General features: G+C 42.8%; 1 protein-coding gene and 2 long non-coding RNA genes across 4 annotated transcripts in view; 1 reads left to right on the top strand and 2 right to left on the bottom strand.

The window, feature by feature from the left end:
• Positions 1-388: 388 nt before the first annotated feature.
• Positions 389-21,161, top strand: LOC116941889 (aminopeptidase N-like). Its single transcript, XM_076067263.1, has 20 exons — positions 389-1,596; positions 2,706-2,848; positions 3,720-3,856; positions 4,372-4,498; positions 5,861-6,015; positions 7,526-7,639; positions 8,323-8,466; positions 9,704-9,769; positions 9,917-9,982; positions 11,228-11,400; positions 12,549-12,622; positions 13,451-13,584; positions 15,371-15,426; positions 15,937-16,084; positions 16,318-16,412; positions 17,121-17,231; positions 17,991-18,158; positions 18,938-19,078; positions 19,203-19,284; positions 19,710-21,161. Exons 1-20 carry the CDS (start codon positions 977-979, stop codon positions 19,863-19,865), a joined length of 2,910 nt encoding a protein of 969 aa, XP_075923378.1. The 5' UTR covers positions 389-976; the 3' UTR covers positions 19,866-21,161.
• LOC142924642 (uncharacterized) lies at positions 5,330-10,041 on the bottom strand. Its single transcript, XR_012941754.1, has 2 exons — positions 9,923-10,041; positions 5,330-8,401 (listed from the first exon to the last, which is right to left on the bottom strand). It is a non-coding gene; the product is annotated as an uncharacterized LOC142924642 (long non-coding RNA).
• Positions 13,828-21,472, bottom strand: part of LOC116940238 (uncharacterized) — a 34,067-nt gene continuing 26,422 nt past the window's right edge. The window contains exons 3-5 of one of the 2 annotated variants that reach the window (XR_012941751.1): positions 19,686-19,778; positions 18,904-19,109; positions 13,828-18,161 (exon numbers count right to left, since the gene is read on the bottom strand). This is a non-coding gene — a long non-coding RNA (uncharacterized LOC116940238). The remainder of the gene's footprint in view (positions 18,162-18,903; positions 19,110-19,685; positions 19,779-21,472) is intronic. The other variant, XR_012941753.1, reaches the window with a different exon arrangement.

The raw sequence follows: 21,472 nt of genomic DNA, 5'->3' as shown, positions 1-21,472 counted from the left end.
TCCCTCTGTGTGTGTTAAGGATTGTATGAGGAAATAATACAATAAACAGTGTGCCTCCTAAGAAGTCTGCTCGTCCTTACAACACTACACATTGTCTTTAAAACGGATTGGTCCACACCAGAGACAGCTTTCTTTTGAGCCTCGTCTCAAATGGTGTTAGACCAGAGGACGCCAAAAGGCGTGAAGCAATGTTTGGTAACCACTCTAGTGTTCAGTTTTCTATACTTCCCCCACACCTCCGATTAGCACGGTTGGCGACGTACAGTGCAAACGAAGTTCAACGTACATACACACATAGACTCACACAGAGATCCATAGTTTATCCTTACCGCAAAAACCTCCGTATAGCACGGTTGGCTATGTATGGCGCGAAAGATGTTCAACATACATACATATCATAAAATAGACTCCTATAAAATCGACACTGCGACTGTAATAAAATATAGTACTCTTAACGACACTAAATGTATCCTAACATCAAAATAAATACATAAAACACAAGATATGCCAGCAGGGATCATCAACTCAAATGATATAACACTATTTTAAGTGTTTATTGCCAAAAGCCTTGACCCACAGCACACAGGTCTGCACTGACGTGTTAAACAGATCTGCACCTCCCCATAAAAAAGATAAAACTCTTTTCTTCTCTGAATGCGAATCGACGACATTGGTGAGGACCATTTAGAGCCCTCGTTTGGTGAACCATTGGCTGTTCTCGAGACCGGAGTGGGTAAACATTAACCCACTCCAGTCAATTGAAAAAGAAGGGAACCTTCGTTGTCCTGGTGGTAACACCGGCACTCAGCTATTGGTGGTCGCACCAGCAGCCGGCTCTAGACAGAACCCGTCTCTGCTCATATCGCATCGCCCCCCACCGTCTCGGGTGCTAACGGGTCCACCGCCCTCTCCGTGGAATTTCTTCTAGATCTAAAGAATTTGGATTTCGTGCACAAAAAAATAATAATAATAAATTATGTCCAGCATCGCAATGAATAAGTTGGTGGTGGCCTTGCTGGGGGTCCTCTTTGTGGGGATGCTCGCCACCATCATCGCTCTGTCAGTAGTCTACTCCAACGAGTTGAACGCCAACAAAGAGCCAGCTGCCCCTGCGCCCACCGAGAAGACAACACCGAAGCCCTCCGACATTACAACTGAGAAGCCCACTCCGACTATTCGCCCCGGACCTTGGAAGAACATTCGCCTCCCTAAGAACCTGGTGCCCATCAGCTACAAAGTGAAGCTCTGGCCAAAGCTCGATCCGGACCCCGTGACCAAACTCTACACATTCAGCGGCGACTCCACCGTCGAGTTCCAGTGTCTAGTCCCAACGAGCAACGTCATCATCCACAGCAACAAACTCAACTACACCGTGAAGGGCAGCCACTTGGCTCTCCTCAAAGACTCCGCGGGGAACGGTGTGGAGGTGGCAAGCTCCTGGCTGGAGCCCAAGAACCAGTACCTGGTGCTGGAACTGAAGGCTCCGCTGCAGAAGGATGCGATCTACACGATGGCCACCGAGTTCGTGGGCGAGCTGGCCGATGACCTCGCGGGCTTCTACCGCAGCGAGTACACGGAGGAGACTGGAAATCGCAAGTACGTGTGTGTGTGTGCGTGCGGCCGGATTTATACTCACAGGGAATGAGGGGTGGAGGATATAGTCCCCGATAGGGGGTTCTCGCCCCCCTCAACATGGAAAACTGGGAGGGGGGGGGGTGATGCCAGAAACATAAAACACTTAAGGCCCCATTCAATTGTTTAGCTGCACACCCATAAATATTACGTACTATAAAGCTAATAACATCGTCGACCAATGGGCAAAAAAGAAAAACTTGATGGAGCGGTTTAAAAAAACTAAAATGATTCTGTAATCAGAGGTGGGGATTCCAACTTGTAACCTTGGTGCAGCCAACGAAGGCAACCGGTGCCCTCGCAGTCATCCCCCTACCCACCCCATTTTTCCGTGCACACCACCCAGCAATTTCACATCACACTCGCGCACACGGGGAAACTACACTTGCACACATAAGACACAACCCTCACGCATTCAAATAGCCACAAGGCCCAGAAGGGATCGTGAGATTATGAGACCGATCATATTCACCTCTGGCCATGCTGTAATTGTGTTCGCACCTTTAAATGCCACACAGCCATCTTTGGTGGTCACTCGCCATCAGTGCAAGGTGTTGAGCACTAAGGCTGATTCGCACGTCGCTCCTGCGCGCCCTTACACTTGCATTGGTACGCACTGCATTTGTTTTTAATTGTGCATGGGAAAAAATTATTACAGCCGTTGGTTATATCGGTAAAGGTGGACCAACTCGGAATGTCAGTGATGATATCAGCTCAATTTCCGGCAGTGTGATGGACTGGAGGATAGATGGGGACAGTGTGGAGAGCCCTTCATCCAGCAGTGGATAGACTATAAAGACACTGCCACCACCGTCTCGGTGATACATGTAGGCTACTGTTAATATTCAGAAATTTTCTAGTCTCGAAAAGGGGTAGAAAGTCGACAAAACGTACACACAATCTACCATGGAAGCACAAAATGAATCATATCAGTTGCTCTCCAAAAAGTACGGCTTCGAGTACGATATTCAATGTTACTAATCCGTGCTGCCCGTTATTCTGCCTACTGCCTCCATGCTGTTCCATCCTCACTGATCATATCTCACCACTACACTCTCCTTGCCCCCTCACAGGGTTTTGGCCACCACGCAGATGCAGCCCACGGACGCACGCAAGGCCTTCCCGTGCTTCGACGAGCCGGCCATGAAGGCTACATTTGACGTGACGATTAAACACAAACCCGAGCACAAGGCCATCTCAAACATGCCCATTATAGGTGAGAAACCCCACGATCACAATTATTGTCATGCTCGTCCAGTGGCCTTGCTATTGAGTGCGCAGGCGGTGAAACTGCACCAGGGGAAAAGTGCTAGGCTATGAAGAGGGAGGGATATTAATGGGGCCACATTTTATGTCTTGAACCAGGGCCCAATACAACCAAGCAGCATGCCCTGTTCACCATTATCTTATTCACAAGTGAATCTATTATGAACAAAGTGTGGCCATTGGATGTGCAGTGGACTTGGTCAATCCACGTTCATTTTCTGTCGTTATGTTCGCAATGTAGACTTATTGCGGAAATGATAACAATTAACGGCGGGCCCGGTATCTGGCAAGGCTTTAGGTTTCATCATGACATTTCCAAAACAAAGCATCATTCTCAAAAGCCTTTTCAGTTGTACGCACACTTGAAAGGTCTGAGCCGCGAGGTTGTGGCGAGGCAGCCATTCAAGAATGTCAGAAAAAGGCTTACAATGTCACTTCCAGATCATTGCCTCATGCTGCATGCAGATTCTGCTTTCAGTAGGTCTGAATGGAAGTGAAAATGCTGTACTTTGTGCTTTTGTTCTAGACAGCGAAATTGGAAAATAGGTAAAAAAACTGTAAACAATTATCACGACAAAATTAAATTGTTTCAATAATAGGCAAACACTCTTCCCGTCATCATGCACCAGTCACCGATTTATTTTCCCAAAGTCCATGAGAGCACTGGACCAGTTTTAAAAGCTGTCCTGGACTCACAGTAATATTTTGAAAAGTTTAAACGTGTTCAGTTTAAGTTCACGGAAATGCAGAGCTGGTTTATATCAGTGATGGTGCATCAATTTGCTTCCAACTTTGATAATGACACTATTATACATTTCCAGATGAAAAAAACATCACAGAAGGGGCAATTACCTGGAGAGAAACCACGTTCAACACAACTCTCAAGATGTCCACCTACCTGCTGGCCTTCATCGTGTGCGAATTTACTTACATCGAGAAAATAGAAAACGGCACACAGGTGCGTATTGAACATTTACTCAACTAAAATCACATTCCATGTCTGTGGCTTGTCCCAGTGTAGGAGTGAGAACCTAATGCCCGTTGTCAAAATTATTTCTCCATCACGTTCCTTGACCCCAACAGGAATTGTTAACTATCTATGCCTAACTAGGTGGTCAGTGGACAACGGCGAAGATCCAAAGCAGAAAAAATATTCAGATTCTAACTAACATTGTCTAGGTACAAATCCCATTATGGGAGAAAGTGTTTGTCTGCCACGTGTTTCATTAACCACGCACAAGATGAGGTCAATCGAGGCAACATATGCACATGATCCTCTTGTGACAATGTAGCACTCAATCCACTGCCATGAGGTTCCACTGGATTCGCCAGACTTGCATTGGATGTGAAGCTATAGCCCAAGGAGACAGCAGTGTCTCTCAAGAATCTACAAATTGTGCTTAGTCGATAAACGAGACAAAGCATCGGCTAACGTCACTCTTATCCCGCGCGCGTGTGTGTGTGTGTGTGCAGATTCGCATTTGGGCACGGCCGCAGGCGGTGGACGATGGCCAGGCAGACTATGCCCTCAATATCACCGGCAACATTCTCAACTTCTTTGCGGATTACTACCAAGTGGCCTACCCGCTTCCCAAGTCTGGTAGGCACCTAACTAAGTGCCACATTGTGTGCGCACCAACTCAGGGTGCTTCTAAAACTCCAGTCCTCACAGACAACCATCGCCAGTGCTCCACTGGTGCAATGTATGCTGCGTGAGATTGCCTGGTGGTGGTGTGTGACTTGGGGTAGGTAGTGCCGTGCGACTGTTGTACGAGTGGGGTCGTCTTGTGCAGTATTTCACTGATGGCCACATGGCTGTGCAGTCTATATGCTGGCTACTGCTAATAAAACATACCACAAAATCACACACAGTATATAAAGTAATTACCCAGTGCTGGATAACTTTTAATGCATGACCAGATGTTGCATTGCCACACTAGGGCTTGCCTTGTATGCAGTGCGTAACATTCCATTGGACTGTGCTACACACTACAACATCTGTGCTCCCCACATTCACCAAGGTGGACTGCCCACTGTGGTGACATTTGGTTAAAAAAAATAATCCCCACGGCGTGCATCCAGGAGCTGACTGACCAAATTTGGGTAATGAGGCAACTGACCAGGCCAAAGCCAGACAGCGGTGGTGCATGCCTATAATCCAGCACCGTGGAGGCGAGGGTTGGTGGCTCACACGAGTGTTGCAAAACTCCCTCTCCAGGCGTGCCGAGGTGCCATTACCCTGGCTTTCCTGCAAAAGGAGGTTCAGCAAAACGCGGAGGAATTTAATATGCCTTCTGTGTGGGATCGAGTATTGCCCCCTCGCACGTGTGGGTTTTCACCGGGTGCTCTGGTTTCCTCCCACATGTGTAACAACTGATTAATTGGATGAAAGCATATTAATGTATATGTAGAGGACAACAGAGCTTGAACAATTGGTGTTGGTTTATTTATTGTTCACCCAGGATAGGCCGTATTAGAAAGAAAAAAAAAGCTTTTGTTCAAACGTTACCCCAGGGGGTATGGGATTACAGAAAAAAAATACACAATGTTATCGAAAATCTTAGTACAGAATGTAATTGAAAACTCAAAATATAACAGAAAACAAATGGAAACTTACTCTAAGTTGATATTCAGCATTAGTGTTCTAGCATTCTTAAATGAAAACAAAACAACACTAATGGACATGCATTCTGCAGAACGGAAAAAAATCACCACCAAAAAACCTCATTGCCTAGCTGCCTTCTAGCTCGTCTGTGGTTCCTCAGCAATTGCGAGAAGCAATTCGCATGAACCACACACACTATGAACACCAAATAAAACTTACAAATGTTTGAATCATGATCGTATTCACGTCCTGGGTCTACGAACGCCGCGCAGGACTGTTGTAAATTGGCATCCTCTTCTGACGAGTTCTAACTCCTGGTCGGCAGCTCACGAATCTCGGCTGTCCCGTGCACCCCAGACCAGATCGCGCTGCCGGACTTTGCCGCCGGCGCGATGGAGAACTGGGGCCTGGTGACGTACCGCGAGACGGCGCTGCTGTACGACCCGGTGCAGTCGTCCAACGGCAACAAGGAGCGCGTGGCTTCGGTCGTGGCGCACGAGCTGGCGCATCAGGTACCGCAACACGGGCACTGTGGTGCGTGACCCTGCTGCTGCTGCTGCTGCTCCTCTCAAAGAGAGACCGCTGCTTCCAAACCAGCTTCGTTCGTTTTCAGGCGAAGGCTAACGTCAATGGAGAGTGACGTCTGAATTGGTCCCGGGCAGCCTGCCTTGGCAAACCACGCTATTATGTATGTATTTGTGAATGCTATTACACATTTAGAGCATCAGCTACACAGGAGAAATAGGCCGCACTGAACCAGCATGAACAGACGGACAATGGGCTGTACTTTAGAATACTATCCATAACTGTGACAGCAATTTGACACAAACGGCAATACAAAGTAAAGTGCTACATAAATGTATCCTAACTTATTCGATTAAAAAAAATAATGCAAAAAGGGAACCACACGTGAGTAGCTAAGAGTTAAGCTGTAGGGTTGCGGTGAAAAAGAACACCGAGGCTCTTGAAATCCGTCAGAAATGGGCATTCTTAGAAATGAAAATCCTTTCCTGTGCAACTATGTACATAATGCACAACTGGAATAGATCATATTCTTTGGGTCTTTCGGTAAAGTCACGTAAATAGAAATATATCATGTTGCAGGCAAATTAAATCTTGAAAGGGGTTTGACCACTCGAACAAACCTTTGTTGCTATCTTAACTCCCAGGTCATTAATTTCCCATTACACAGGCCATGGCAGAGGTAGATAGCTTTAAAAAAAAAAGCTTTCATTGACTCTGCAAAAAGCAGAGTTTAAACAAATTCAGTTCAATTTCACTTAGATACTGAGGCAGGCGATTACAAAGACGTTGACCTTCAATCCATGTCTCATGGCAGCAGTGTTTGCAGACTTGAGGTCGTGGTAACTCAGCTCATAGTTTGCGGACCAATAATCTTAAATGCCCATCACCAAACCTTCACAGGAGTGTACTCAACTTGGCACACTACATATCATAATATTATTCACACCTCCATGCTTTTGGAACCGCACATTGATGGGCCCGACTTTTGTGAAAGACATTCAACATACTGACATAAATAATATATTCATAATAAAGGTTTTTGGGTTAGATCGCGTTATTTATAAATGTGTCGTAACGCTCCACCACCCGACACGGCCAATCAGAAAAAAAGTGTCACATTGACAAAAGACAAATAATTCACTACTTTAGCCCACCGGTGTGTTGAAGAGTGAACAACATTTACAGGAATAATTCACTCTTCAACACACCGGGTGGGCTAAACTGTGTTGAAGAGTGAACAACATTTACAGTAATAATTCACTCTTCAACACACCGGGTGGGCTAACCTAGTGAATTATTTGTCTTTTGTCAACGTGACACTTTTTTGCTGATTGGCCGTGTTGGGTGGTGGAGGGTTACGACACATTTACAAATAACGTGATCTAACCCAAAAACCTTTATTATGAATAATATTGGTCGCGAAAGCCTGCTACGTGTTGAATAAATAATATAGACTGTGATAACATGCATATGTTTTATGTTCACCGCTGAATGCAGTGGTTCGGGAATCTGGTCACGCTGAAATGGTGGAACGACCTCTGGCTCAACGAGGGCTTTGCCAGCTACGTGGAGTATTTGGGAGCAGACTATGCTGAGCCATCCTGGGAATTGGTAACTCGCGATCATGACAGTCTACTCACATCATCTATATTTATCTTCTTATTTTTGTTCCTTTTACCACGGAATGATTCATCTATATTTTACACGCGAGACAATGGCCCATGGCATCTGAGTAATATTTAATTCATGATAATCACATTTATATTTTAAATTTTCAGCAATGGAATCTTGCCAGATTAAGTGTAGAACCACACTTATTGTGCCGCTTTTTTTTTTAGTCATTGGCTGAAACCATTAACTCACGACACTTACAAATTCCGTGTAACCACAGGCAGCTGCCTGAATTTGAACCCACGATCTCAGCAATGCGGGCTCAATGATCTAAAATCTGACCTCTGATCCACCCAGCCACCTCATCAGCATTCCCTATTATTTGCCTAAACGTATCATTTACTCAAGAGTTGAGTTTATCACTTAAAAATGCCAACATACCTCGAGTATGAGACAATTTTTGCAAATTATGAGAATGTGACAAGGAGCAAGCATACGTAGAGTAATTGTCTTTTCAAGTGCTTGTAAAATGTTGCGCAAGAGGCTTGGAAAAACAGTGTTTACTCTGTTCTTCTCTGATGGTCTGCCGCATGAGAAAAAAATGAAAAGTAATAAAAAAAACCTGAACAGTGTTTCCACTCAGAAATGACGAACAGCATTCGTTCCCTGTTTGCAACAAACAGAAAGATCTCTTCGTGATGTCGGACCTGCACCGCGTGTTTTCCACGGACAGCCTAGTCTCCTCTCACCCCCTGTCTTCTGCTGAAGAGGACATCAACACACCGGGAGAAATCAATGAGCTTTTCGACTCCATCTCCTACAGCAAGGTAGTGGAGCAGTCACACTCATTCATGCGGCCTTCCAATAACTGCAAAACAACTTTAAGACCTAAAGTGACGGCTGTTTTTGTACATCCTTACCCCGGCCCATGAGCACACCTCCGATTAGCGCGGTTGGCTACGTACGGCGCGAAAGAAGTTCAACATACATACATACAACATGATGCATGGTACCAATTATATGAATAATATTAATAATTAAATGAACCTTATGGCGGGACCCCGGGGTCCCATAAGCCCCCGGCTCTCACATAAACTGCGTTGCGAGGTCATTTTATGTCTGTCGAAGGCCAACGATATGGCAATCTATTCCTCTCAATGAGCTCTACACGATGCGCTCATCAAAGTTTTGTTTCTTCTGCGCATTTATTCCTCGCTGCTGCACTTGGACGACACGACAGAATGATCCGTGCCAGGCGGGTCGTGGCGTTTGTGTGCGGTGGGACGGAGTCACAAAAAAAAATGAACTAATTACGATTTTGACATCCGTTTATTCGGGACCCACCATAAGATTCAAATACCTGTTAAAATCAAGTAATTACGCATGGTTATATTTGATACCTATCCTGGATATTACGCAAAAACTGCTTTGGTGATGGTGTCACCTAAACAACACTGTGGAGAGAGGCAAGGGGAGATATCAACAATCCTTTCCTCGTTCCTGCCTCAAGAACTTGCGTACAAAGTTCGGTGTTGTGAGGTGAAGAGGGCTAGGGGTTGAATAAGATGGGAAGGAACCTGATCTGTGGACCTTCCATTGGTCAGACAACTTATGCACAATACCTTTTAATCACCGGGCGTATAAGTAGGGCTTTAACAATTTTCAATGCAATCAGCTGTCATAATTTAGGGTTGAGTTTTTATTTTAAAATTAAATATTTTATTATCATTGTTGTAAATTTAGTGGTCTTAAGTGGATGGAGGGAATGTGACTTTATTACATGCAGCAATTAAATCATATTGATTTTATGCAAGTATTATGAACTTAAGATATAGTAATTGGTGAATGTATGCAACATGACACCCCTACTTATGAGGGTTCATGTGTGGGCTTTTAAAGTTTTAGATCAGTGGATGTACCCAAATGTATTTAATTGTTCAGTGTTGTGTATATGCTTGAGATTATAATGTTCGGTGTTTGTTCAACCCTTTGAGCCTATGTGACAGACATCTCCCGTCCATTTGACCTGCTGCCTTGTTCTGTGTTCCTTCTTTCTCATTTCAGGGGGGATCTGTGCTCCGTATGTTGTCATCATTCCTCACTGAGCCTGTGTTTGTAGAAGGACTAAACGTAAGTCTATCATCAACAGCAAAGGGTCCTTCAATTTACGGACGATAATTCGTTCTTGAAAAGTTCAGCAACATTCGCATGACGTATGTGCATGTTCAATATGTGATGTCCAAACCACGTGTTTATGCTTCGCATGTGTGCATGCAGACTTACCTCCTGGCTCATCAGCTCAGCAATGCAGCGGTGGATGACCTGTGGCATCACCAGCAGCAGGTGAAGAGTCACACTGGCACCGCGATGCGCACGCAAACAGCTATCCTTGACAGGCCCTACTGCCTGCAACAAAGTGAGAATAGTATCCAAGAAGAGGCGGCCAAGCGGCCGTGGTATTTAACAGCACCTTAAGTGCTCTTTGGTTCATATTCTTGGTTCTTTCGGTAAAGTCACGTTGAAGGGAAACAATAAAATAATAAAATATATATAAAACAATACAATTCTCACGACGTTTCCACTGCAACACAAGCAGTCATCATCAGGTGTGAAAAGCAACGGCAAGAACATTTGAAAGAAGTGGCGGTTTAAATCAAAATTTACTCTTTGGTTCTTTCGGTAAAGTCACATAGGTAGAAAAAATAACAGACGACAACGTTTCGATCGCAACACAAGCAATCGTCATCAGGCCTGATGATGATTGCTTGCGTTGCGATCGAAACAATGGATCACGACAGTTCTAGGCCTGATGACGATTGCTTGCGTTGTGATCGAAACGTCGCGATCTATTTTTTCTACCTATGTGACTTTACCGAAAGAACCAAAGAGTATGGATTCCTGCAGTCACGAAAGCTTCAAATCAAGATAGCACCTTAAGTGTTCAACCAACGTATCCGAGATCATGGTTTCAATCACTGGACTTGCACTCAACATAAAAATCACGTGAGGTAGTCCAGTAGCTTAGAGGTAAGAGCAGCGCCATTGAGATGCTGGGTTTTTAATCCAGGCACCCAACTGTAATTAAATCAGGTTCTCAAATTTATTGAGTTGATGGTGTAAGCCCAGTCGCTAATGACTGCACACACACAAAAAACTATCACGTAAAATTTAGCTCTGCAAATAATGGAGAATTTTATAGCTCTGAGAATCAAACTATCAGTTTTACTGTCATGCTATGAACATTACTCCAAGTAGGAAGATGGGTAGGAGAGTGCTGCTACCTACTGTGTGGTACAGAGATCACTTGAAGGGATCGCAGAGGTAGCTCTCTGATGTCTGCTTCCATGAGCCATTCTCTACAAGAGCAGGGTTTAACTTTACAACTGTTGTGAGATCTGGTACAAAGAAGTTGATGAAGGTGAGGTGTGGTGACATCAAAACATTATCCCAGACATTTATCTTGGTCTTCAGTTTCATTGACTAGAATAGTAGCCCTCATATAAACTTACTTCTCAATCGCAATGCACGCGAATGTGATTGATTTGACTGGATAGTTGGCCAACCGCAAATGTCCGATTGTCGGTGCAGGCGGTGAACAAGAACAACGTGATCCTCCCAAAAACGGTGAAAGAGATCATGGACACATGGACGCTCCAGATGGGCTACCCTGTGATCAAGCTCGATACGAGCAGCGGCAAGGTCACCCAGGAGCACTTCCTGATCGATCCCGAAGCGGTCGTTGAGCGGCCATCGCCCTTCAAGTGAGTATCCCCGTGTAGCTCCTGATCACAGGATGAACTCATCATACAGTGAACCTCAGACAACACCTGAGTCAGTTTGCAAGAATCGGTGCTTGTGTTGCCCGTATTTTCTTAGCGCGCAACACTGAAACAGTACAGGTATCCCTTGATTTACGGAAGGGATGTGCTCTTCAAGAAAATAACGTAAAACTAAATTTCGTGAATCGGAATAAGCATTTCTCATTAATTTAATACGAAAAATTAGATACGTGTTTCAGACGGTCATTCCAACTCTACTCCTAAATCTACAAATATACACACCAATGTTACTTTTCACAATACAACAATTATAAAGAACAGAAAGATGAAAGCGATTGAATAATCATTTAAAACAAAAATAATTAACCTTTTCTGGGAACTCACCAAAAGATTTGCATGTTGGAACGACTGGCAAGGTGATGTGGAGGCGTTACTGTTGCCCTGCAGGGATACCGTGACGCTCTCGCAGATAGATGACGCAGCCTTCCCAGTGGTTCTTGTTTGGTCCCATGTCACGTGAAATTTCGTGAACGCAGCAATTCGATTTCGTTAATCAGAAAGTGCCCGTAATTTGTCAATTCTGTTGTTTGCGAAATTTTGTAAAACTGAACTTTCGTAAATCGAGGAATACCTGTAGAGTATTCTGTGGATGGAGTTGGAGTGGTGGCACATTATGCTGTGAATATGTAATACAACCGGAGTTCTGATTCCCTGACATGGCTACCATAAGGAGGAGATATATGAACCAGTCCTAAACCCCTCTGCCTCACCAACCCACACTGACCAGTGTGGTGAACTATGGTCAAACAACGTCTATGGCTGACAACTTGGGGAGGCCTTCATCCAGCAGTGGATTGACAAAGGGATACACATTCATAGACATCAAATATCCTTTTTCATCACAATTCTCTGGTGTAAACCATCTTGTTTTAGGATGGTCCAAAGTTTAAAAATGTGAAATTTAGCTTCAATGGGTATGCTTAAATGGAAAAACAAAAACTTCTCCAATGGGAGCTGGGTAAATTAAAAATATCACTGAGAATACATGCCGTATTAAGACATTTGAAAAAAGTTATGTTCTGCGACAACTGAATTGCGAGTAAAATTTATAACAACCAATGTTTCTACAGTTACCTGTGGGATGTGCCCATCACGTGGATGAAGGAGGGATCCAATAGCACTGAGTGGTTGCTGGGAGTTCGAGGTAAGCACTTGCCTATCATGTTTCGATTTTTTTCGTCAATATTCTTTGACAGGGATTGAGTCATTCATAGTTTGTCAAATGCAAGTCATGCTAATAGAGACAAAATTGTTCTGTAATTTTTCGATTTAAAGCTTTCGTGACTGCAAGGATTCATCTTCTTTGGTTCTTTCGGTAAAGTCACGTAGAATGAGAATAAAATAATAGCATAAAACAATAAAATTCTCACGACGTTTTGGCCACAACACAAGTGGCCTTCTTCAGGTGAAAGGAACAAACCTGTTGGGACGACAGAGCTACAATGAACAAACCTGTCGTCCCGACAGGTTTGTTCTTTTCACCTGAAGAAGGCCACTTGTGTTGTGGCCGAAACGTCGTGAGAATTTTATTGTTTTATTTTATTATTTTATTCTCATTCTACGTGACTTTACCGAAAGAACCAAAGAAGATGTTCTGTAATTTTGATTTAAAGCTTTCGTGACTGCAGTAATTCATATTCTTAGCTCTTTCGGTAAAATGGTCAAAACGTCGTGAGAATTTTTATTGTTTTATATATATTTTATTGTTTCCCTTCAACGTGACTTTACCGAAAGAGCTAAGAATATGTTCTGTAATTGTTTATCAAGTAACTATTACGTGTGAGCCAGTTCTACTTTCAACGTTTTAATGTTTGAAACATATGTATGGAGAAACACTTGCTTGGGCAGTCACTTTCATTTTCCCATTTACTCATTCAGTTGTGAACTTATCAAACTGCAAGCAGCAATATCTCTCTGGTCCCTGTTACCCATGTCCTTGTTGCCACTCATTGGTTGCCACGTATGACGACAGAGGCTACCATTCCTGCGCTTAAAAGTAATGACGAATGGATCCTGCTCAACATTGATGAAGTTGGATACTACCGCGTCAACTACGATGTCGCCAACTGGAATCGCTTGCTGGATGAGCTGAAAACTAACCTCGAAGTATGTGAATTAAACACAATAATAACACTTTCATTTTCTATATCGTCGTCATTCATGCCAACAGCATCCCACAACGATGTACATTCATAATATTTCAGGGCCAAATCCCATACACAAAAGTTGGTTACACATGGCGCAAAAGAAGCCCAACGCAAATGATAACCCCGACTACCAAGCAAAATAAAAAATGAATAAACAAATTAAGAAATGGCACCAAAACAAAAAGCACAAACAACAAAAAGGTATAAAAATAAAGACATTTAATTTCGATTTAAAGCTTTCGTGACTGAAAGGATTCATCTTCTTTGGTTCTTTCGGTAAAGTCACATAGAATGAGAATAAAATAATAAAATAACACAATAAAATTCTCACGACGTTTCGGCCACAACGCAAGCGGCCATCTTCAGGTGAAAGGAACAAACCTGTCGGGACGACAGAGTTTCAATGAACGATGTTAAGATTCGTAGCGACTTTTAAGCTGGTTGGGAGAAGTGAGGCACCTTGACAAAGGGGTTTACATATCAAATAGCTTGTGACTGGTCACAGAGATACTCTTTGCCTCTGTGGATGTGTAGGTTTTGACTTTAACATAGCCATTTCTGTGACCAGTCACAAGCTAATCCCTCAGCTATTTGATATGTAAACCCCTTTATCAAGGTGCCTCACTTCTCCCAACCAGATAAAAAGTCGCTACGAATCTTAACATCGTTCATTGAAGCTCTGTCGTCCCGACAGTTCTGTTCCTTTCACCTGAAGACGGCCACTTGCGTTGTGGCCGAAACGTCGTGAGAATTTTATCGTGTTATTTTATTATTTTGTTCTCATTCTACGTGACTTTACCGAAAGAACCAAAGAAGATAAAGAAATTAGTCCATTAGGTCTCAACTTCACAGACCACAATCCCACCTTCCAAACCAAGCCAGGAAACCTTTACAGGAGGGCCCGGTGGAGTGCCAAGATTTTATGACAAATAGATCGAAACAGATACAATGTATTTGTAGAAACATTTGACAATCCACTGTTGGATGAACGCCTCCCGATTTTGTGCTGGTCATGAGAGTTATTTCACCATACTTCACCATGCCGCTCAGCGTGTTTTTTTGAAGGCAGGGAGAATAAACGTCGGAGCACAGAGTACAGTCCACCAATGGATATTACAGCACTGCCCTCTGCTACCCAAAACGTAACCCCGCAGCAGCCTATAAGAACCTGCTGTGCAAGGTGGTCACTATGCACAGATATGGCGCATTCCGTTTGATCTGGCCATCGACATTATATCGGGTCACCTTTGTATAGATTCATATAAATGGAAGAGAAAACATCTTCAAAGCTTCAACATATCTCCCACCAATCTCAATTCGTTAATCATATCTGTTAACACGCTTCTCGCACACAGCCAGTGTGCTTTACTTGCAACGTTCGATGATGCATAAACAGAGATAACTGAAATATTGTGGATTTGTGACCGACGCAAGCGCTCTATGATGTAAAACCACAAGGGAAAAAAATCCATTCGAGCTGTCAGGTGAATGTGGGAAGTCGGACAATTATCCCACCTCGGCCAGTCCAACAGACAAATGTTTCCTGTAACTAACCACGTGCTGCACGACACCAGGGTCATTATGCTTCAGTGAGTGGGGTTTATATACATGGAACACGCAAAAGCCTATTGACAATGGTATATATTAAAAATGCAAAAAAAATACAGAGGAATGGTGACGTTCATGAGGAACTCTTCCGAGCTGTACTTAACATTTCAAAACCGATTGCATTTTATTGCTTTCAGGTGATACCCGTGATCAACAGAGCACAAATCATCGACGATGCCTTCAACTTGGCCAGGTGAGGACAATAATGAGGTCACAGGAAGCCCAGCTGCAGCAGATAAAGTTGCATAATAAACCTGTACATATTATGTCAACGTTATCAGCCATAATCTATTCACTGCTGAATAAAAACCTCCAAGATATTTCGCCATCTCTTATAACGAAGGATGGAGAGTTGTAGGCTTGAAACTGCACTGAGAGACAGAAAGAAGAACACGTGCATGAGAGAGCATATGCAAGTAGACATTATATTGACTTCATAAATGTAATTGGGCTTCGGCAGGACACTTTATTACGAGAATGGAAGGTGGGCAATGGAAGAGACTGGTGAGAGAATGGCAGCCAAAGAAGTGAACAGTCCTGAGAGAAAGGCCCACTCAGAGATGGAGCGATGAGCTCAGCTCGTCAGATGGAGCAAAGGCATGGATGTTCTATCCCCAAAAAAAAAGCAAAATTTTCAAACTACAAGCAAACCTAATCCAGAATATGATTTCATTGTCCTCTTCCTCCTACCCACCCACTGCAGGGCAAAACACATAGACGTGGAGCTGGCTCTGAACACCACACTCTACCTGATTGATGAGCGCAAGTACCAGCCCTGGCAGGCGACCATCTCCAGCATTTCCTACTTCAAGCAGATGCTTGACCGCTCTGCGGTATTCGGGAACATGCAGGTATAACACACGCAAACATCTATAATGCCGATGCAAGCATCAGCGCAGGTACAACACATTAACATGTGTGCCAGATAGCAATTTTGTAAGTGGTATTGAATAAGTACTAAATCATACTAAAAGCATCTCTAATTTGATCCATATTTGTAAAGGGTAACAGCCAGCCTATCCAGCTGTTTGTAAATGTGGGTTTGTAAGTCGACTTTGAATGTTGCGTCTCAATCCGTATGCAGAAATACATCCTGCAGCAAGTCTTACCACTGTACAATTACTACGATGAGCTTGTGAGCAGCAACTGGAACGATGTCCCACCAGGGCATGCCGATCAGTGAGTTGCAAACCTCTCAGCCATATTCGCAAACAATACACTCAATCAATAAAGAATTAAAGCTTTCGTGACTGCATAAATTGCTCATTGTTTTTTTTGGTAAAGTCACGTATGTCACATATGTGACATACGTGACTTTACAAAAAAAACAATGAGTAATACACTCAATCATTTAAGTCTGGCAGCAACATACAAAAAATACAACATTTGAATTATAAATACAGGTGTTAAGACATTCAACTACAGGTGTTTGTACATTATAACACCTGTATTTATGCCAGGAAATGCAAATCCTTTTTTACCATTCAATAACTTGATACTGGCAAAAGGGTCCCATAGAGATACAAACTTTGTTTGAAACAATTTACAGGTATATCATGAATTTCTACCTGTGGTGTCAGATGTAGCGTATACTATTGCACTTCAGAGTTCGGTTCTGAAGATGGAAACAAGGTGACGAGACACTGTGTTTTGAGTACTAATATATATTACAGGACTTATTTTACAATATATGGGCGCTGTGATAATTGTTCCCCAATAACTTGGCTTTAAATAAGTAAACAGTATACCTATAAATTATAACCAATGCCAAAAGTTAGTTTGAACTGCCAAAAATATATATATCTCGTTCATAATTGTAAATGGAAATATCTGTGTGCAATGCGTGACTCGACATGCTTTTAACTTCCTGAAACAACTGACGTGCAGGTATAACCAAGTCAACGCCATCTCGCTCGCGTGCTCCTACAACCATCCCCCCTGTGAGAAGAAGGCATCCGATACATATAAAGCTTGGATGGAAAATCCTACCAATAATTTGTAAGCCGTCCAACACTCACAGAGCTTTCGTTTCTTTCGTATTTGTAATTGCAAACAAGTCCGATTGTATTTCATTTGTAAGTAAATTGCATGCTGCTTGTCACATTGTTTTTCATTAACACAACACGGAACAAAGTGGGCTCATAAAACTTTAAAACGTAATTGAATGTGTTGAGAGCAGGAGGAGCTGTAACTTATACTGGAAGAGTAACTCCGGATATTACACAAGCAATCTGGTGATATCACCCACCGCTTAGTGATAAAATGAGGCCACAATGTTGGCATGGTAATTTAAAACATTTTGTGGCCAAGGTGTCGGAACAATGGTCATGGAACACAAGTCGGTGCCCCACCTCCATAAAAGAAGAATAACATATATAAATAAATATTGTGTTTATATTTATTTATAACAAAAGAACGGTTAAATAACCAATAATATGTTTTAAAATGTGCGCCAAGTGACTAAATTCAGCCAAGTGTTTTTGCATATTGAATCGATTCGGATTGAAGAGGTTAAAATATAGATCAAAATATGGGTCACCCGGGTCAGTTAGCGAAAGCCATATTGCCCTCCCGCAAACGCTTTTTTTTCTGACAGCTACCAGTCGGCTTCTGTACTGACAATTCATAACTCCCGAAGGCAAACGCACCTGGCAATTAATGACACAATGCATGCATGCGTGCGTGTGTACTGCGTGTTCATGATTTTTCCTCACACATTGTCTTTTTTGTTTGTGCCCACGTGGCCGCGGTGTGCAGCATCCACGCGAACCTCAAGTCGACGGTGTACTGCGCGGCGATAGCAGCGGGTGGGCAGGCGGAGTGGGACTTTGGTTGGAAGATGTTCAAGGAGACGTCGCTCGCCACGGAGGCCGATAAACTCCGGGATGCTCTGGCTTGCAGCAAGCAGACCTGGATCCTGAACAGGTGCTGCCAACGTACACGCAGATTCTTCTGACATCTCTCGGAATCGTTCATTAACTCGGAAAGAGTCAACTAAAAGTGTCAAGGCCCAACACTGTTTTTTTTTTTTTGTCAAGACAGCCCTGCCTGGGATGTTTAGTGAAGACCATTTGAAGTTAATTTTGCCAGCAAGGGAACATTTTAGTGTGCGAGAAAAAAACCAACATGCAATGACTTGTACTTACTCTGGAAGTGATACAAGTAAATTAACTAGTTCTTAAAATTAGAGAATTATAGCTATTGCTTGCTCGTCAAGATAGTTTTTTTAACAACGGTCCTCATGTATTTCCAAAAAGTGATACAATTCTTGGGTTAAAATTCGATCGCAGAAATTGAGCTGATGAATACAAATGCAAGCATTTTATCCATTGTGGATATTTAATCAATAAAGTTCAATTCAGGAGAAGTAAACTTGTGTGCAGCAGTCAGTTGTGCAGATAATCAAATACGAGACACCTATTAGCAAGTGCAGTGTGATGTATGCAGAAAGTAGGAAGCTAACATCTGTTTTTAAACACATTTAGTTTTTGTTTAAATAGTATGTGCTTAGCTTATGCTATGCTTAGTTAGGGCAAGGTCTTCCAGGCAAAATGAACATGTTACATTAATGAACTCTCTCCTGATTTAAAGTTAACAATAAATCCTGTAAATGAAAAATAAAACAAAATAACAGGAGTGATGGTGCGTACGTTTGAAAGTAAAATGCTACCTTATCGATCCTCGTCCTTGTGTGCATTGTGCAGGTTTCTGGAGTACACCCTGGACCCCACAATGATTCGGAAACAGGATGCAACCAACACCATCGTGAGGATTGCCAGCAATGTCGTCGGGCAGTCTCTGGCTTGGGACTTCATCCGAGCCAATTGGGAGTACATCTTCACCGAGTCAGTTCAACTTGATGCGCACTGCATCCCACTTTCATTGCCAGACGGGTGTACGGAGATCAAGGCTCGTGTGCTCCTGTTTCACGTGTTGATGTGTGTACGCGTGTCCTCTGATTGGTCGCAGGTATGGAGGAGGCTCCTTTTCCTTTTCACGCCTCATTGAAGGAGTTACGGGACGATTCTCAACAGAATATGAGCTCAAGCAGGTGAGGAAAGCACACGTTAAGCCACAGCGACATGGACTCATAAAATACCCATCCATGTTATTCATTGCGTGTGTGCACGCATATACTGTGCGTATGAGTACATACACGATGTACGTGTATTATTTTAGAGGTGTGATGAGAACAGATGAAGTGAATAATCACTACCTTCACTTAGTTTTTTCTCACATTTTGCCTACGTTAACTCCAGTGTCAGAGTTAACGAGCGTGCAGGCGGTGCAATTGCACAGGGGTCCATGGGCCAAAATGGACCCGGGTTCCAAGCTACAAAGAGAGCGAAAATTGGATATGGGGCCCCATTTTATTCCTTGCACCAGGGTCCATGGCACCGCACTATACAATGCTTTTCGCGTCCCTAATTATCTCCGCCCGACTGAGCTCACCTCTCCCTTCTCGCCTCTCCTCAGCTGGAGCAGTTCAAGGCCGACAACCAGGAAGTCGGCTTCGGGTCCGGAACACGAGCGCTCGAGCAGGCCCTGGAGCGCACCAAGGCCAATATCAAATGGCGTGCAGAGAACGAGAAACGGATTGACGAATGGTTCATCGACTACATCAACCCATAGGAGGCCCACAGTTCACAGGATGACACAAAAACATTTCACTGCCTGCAATGAGTTTATATTTTGAGAAGAGAGAATTGCCTTTAAATGCCACGACTGGCAGCATGCGATGTGATTAATTAATTGTTACAAAAATTGTTGCATTTTACTCTGGCCAATGTTCAAGAACTACAAAAGTTAAAATGTCCAAACATGTAAATCAAAATGTAATTTTCAGACTTTCAGACTGCACACGTGGAATGTTTGCATATTTTAGGTGTTGGCGAAGAAAACATTTAGTTGTTTCATATAAAAGATCACTTTTGCACACGCAGTATAAGAAATAAAGAAAGGTTTTCATTATGTTTTCTAAGCTTAATAAAGATCATGTCTGATTGATTAATTGCATTACATTTATATAAATGTATTTTAAAATCTCAATGCGTTAATAGTAATTGTGGTTACTGTAATAAAGTAAGTTCATGACTTGGAGAATAACTTCGTTGTTTGATGAAAGTCAATGCATCTGAACTTGAAGACAGTTGTAATTTAAATGTATAATGTGAAAATGACAGCTGTACAAATGTCATGCTACATTTCTCAAAAAAAGATGATTAGTATAAGGAAACAATACATTTTTAAATTTTGATTTAAAGCTTTCGTGACTGCAGTAATTCATATTCTTAGTTTTTTCGGTAAAGTCACGTTGAAGAGAAACAACAAAATAATAAAATATATATATAAAACAATAAAAAAATTCTCACGACGTTTCGACCATAACTCAAACGGTCGTCTTCAGGTGTGTTGGTTCGCATAAATTTATTTTTAAACGGCGCATTTATTTATTTATAAAAAATGTTAGCGCCACGCGCAACGATTTAGCAGTTTACCCAGGACTAGTCCATCTATATTCTGAAAAGAGGAGGGGGGAGACGAAATTTTTTATAATGTATGCTGTCTGAAAGCCACTGTAAGCGTGAACAATCAATTAAGACCTGAAATGGTTTATCAAATCTTTCCAATGATTGCTAAGATAGAATCCATCTTCTCGGTTGAAATTGTCTCTGTGCTTGTATATGTGGATAGCCTCATGAACGAATCTCTCATGGAAGCCAGATGGCTTACAAAGAACCTCTGTCTTGGAAAAGTCAATGGCATGTGAGCCTACTGAATTAGAACAATGATCTGCCACGGCCGAGGTGTTGGTCCTACCGTGTTTAAGGTCTGCTTTGTGTTCACGAATGCGGTCCGAGACATGGCGTTTGGTTTCTCCAATGTAACTACTACCACAGAGGCAACTTAGTTTGTAGACACCAGGGTATTGTATGTCCGGAATCACATCTTTTACAGACGGAACCAGATCACGGATTTTATGTAATGTGTTGAAACGGACCTGGATCTTGTGTTTATTCAAGATTTTGGAGATCTTTTTTGTGATCCCAGCAATGTAGGGTAAAGTGATGGTTTTGAAAGGCTCCTCAAGAGGGTTCTTCTTCATGGTTTGAGTGATAGCTTTGCGGATTGTATAGTCGGAGTAACCATTAGCCCTAAGAGCTTGGTGTACGTGCTTGAGTTCACTGCTTATGTGTTCCTGGTCGGATATGCATTGGGCTCTATGATACAGAGTCTTG

Source organism: Petromyzon marinus, chromosome 1 (assembly GCF_048934315.1).
Source record: "Petromyzon marinus isolate PM22_M1 ecotype Great Lakes invasive population chromosome 1, UKy_Petmar_22M1.pri1.0, whole genome shotgun sequence".
In the NCBI taxonomy this organism is placed as follows: Eukaryota; Metazoa; Chordata; class Hyperoartia; order Petromyzontiformes; family Petromyzontidae; genus Petromyzon; species Petromyzon marinus.
Note: the sequence above shows the minus strand (reverse complement) of the source record. Positions and strands in the feature narration are given on the sequence as shown.

Coding starts and splice junctions, on each gene's coding strand:
- LOC116941889 (XM_076067263.1), top strand. CDS start 977: ATGTCCAGCATCGCAATGAATAAGTTGGTGGTGGCCTTGCTGGGGGTC. Junction 2,849..3,719: donor CTCAAACATGCCCATTATAG/GTGAGAAACCCC, acceptor ATACATTTCCAG/ATGAAAAAAACATCACAGAA. Junction 7,640..8,322: donor CTGAGCCATCCTGGGAATTG/GTAACTCGCGAT, acceptor TGCAACAAACAG/AAAGATCTCTTCGTGATGTC.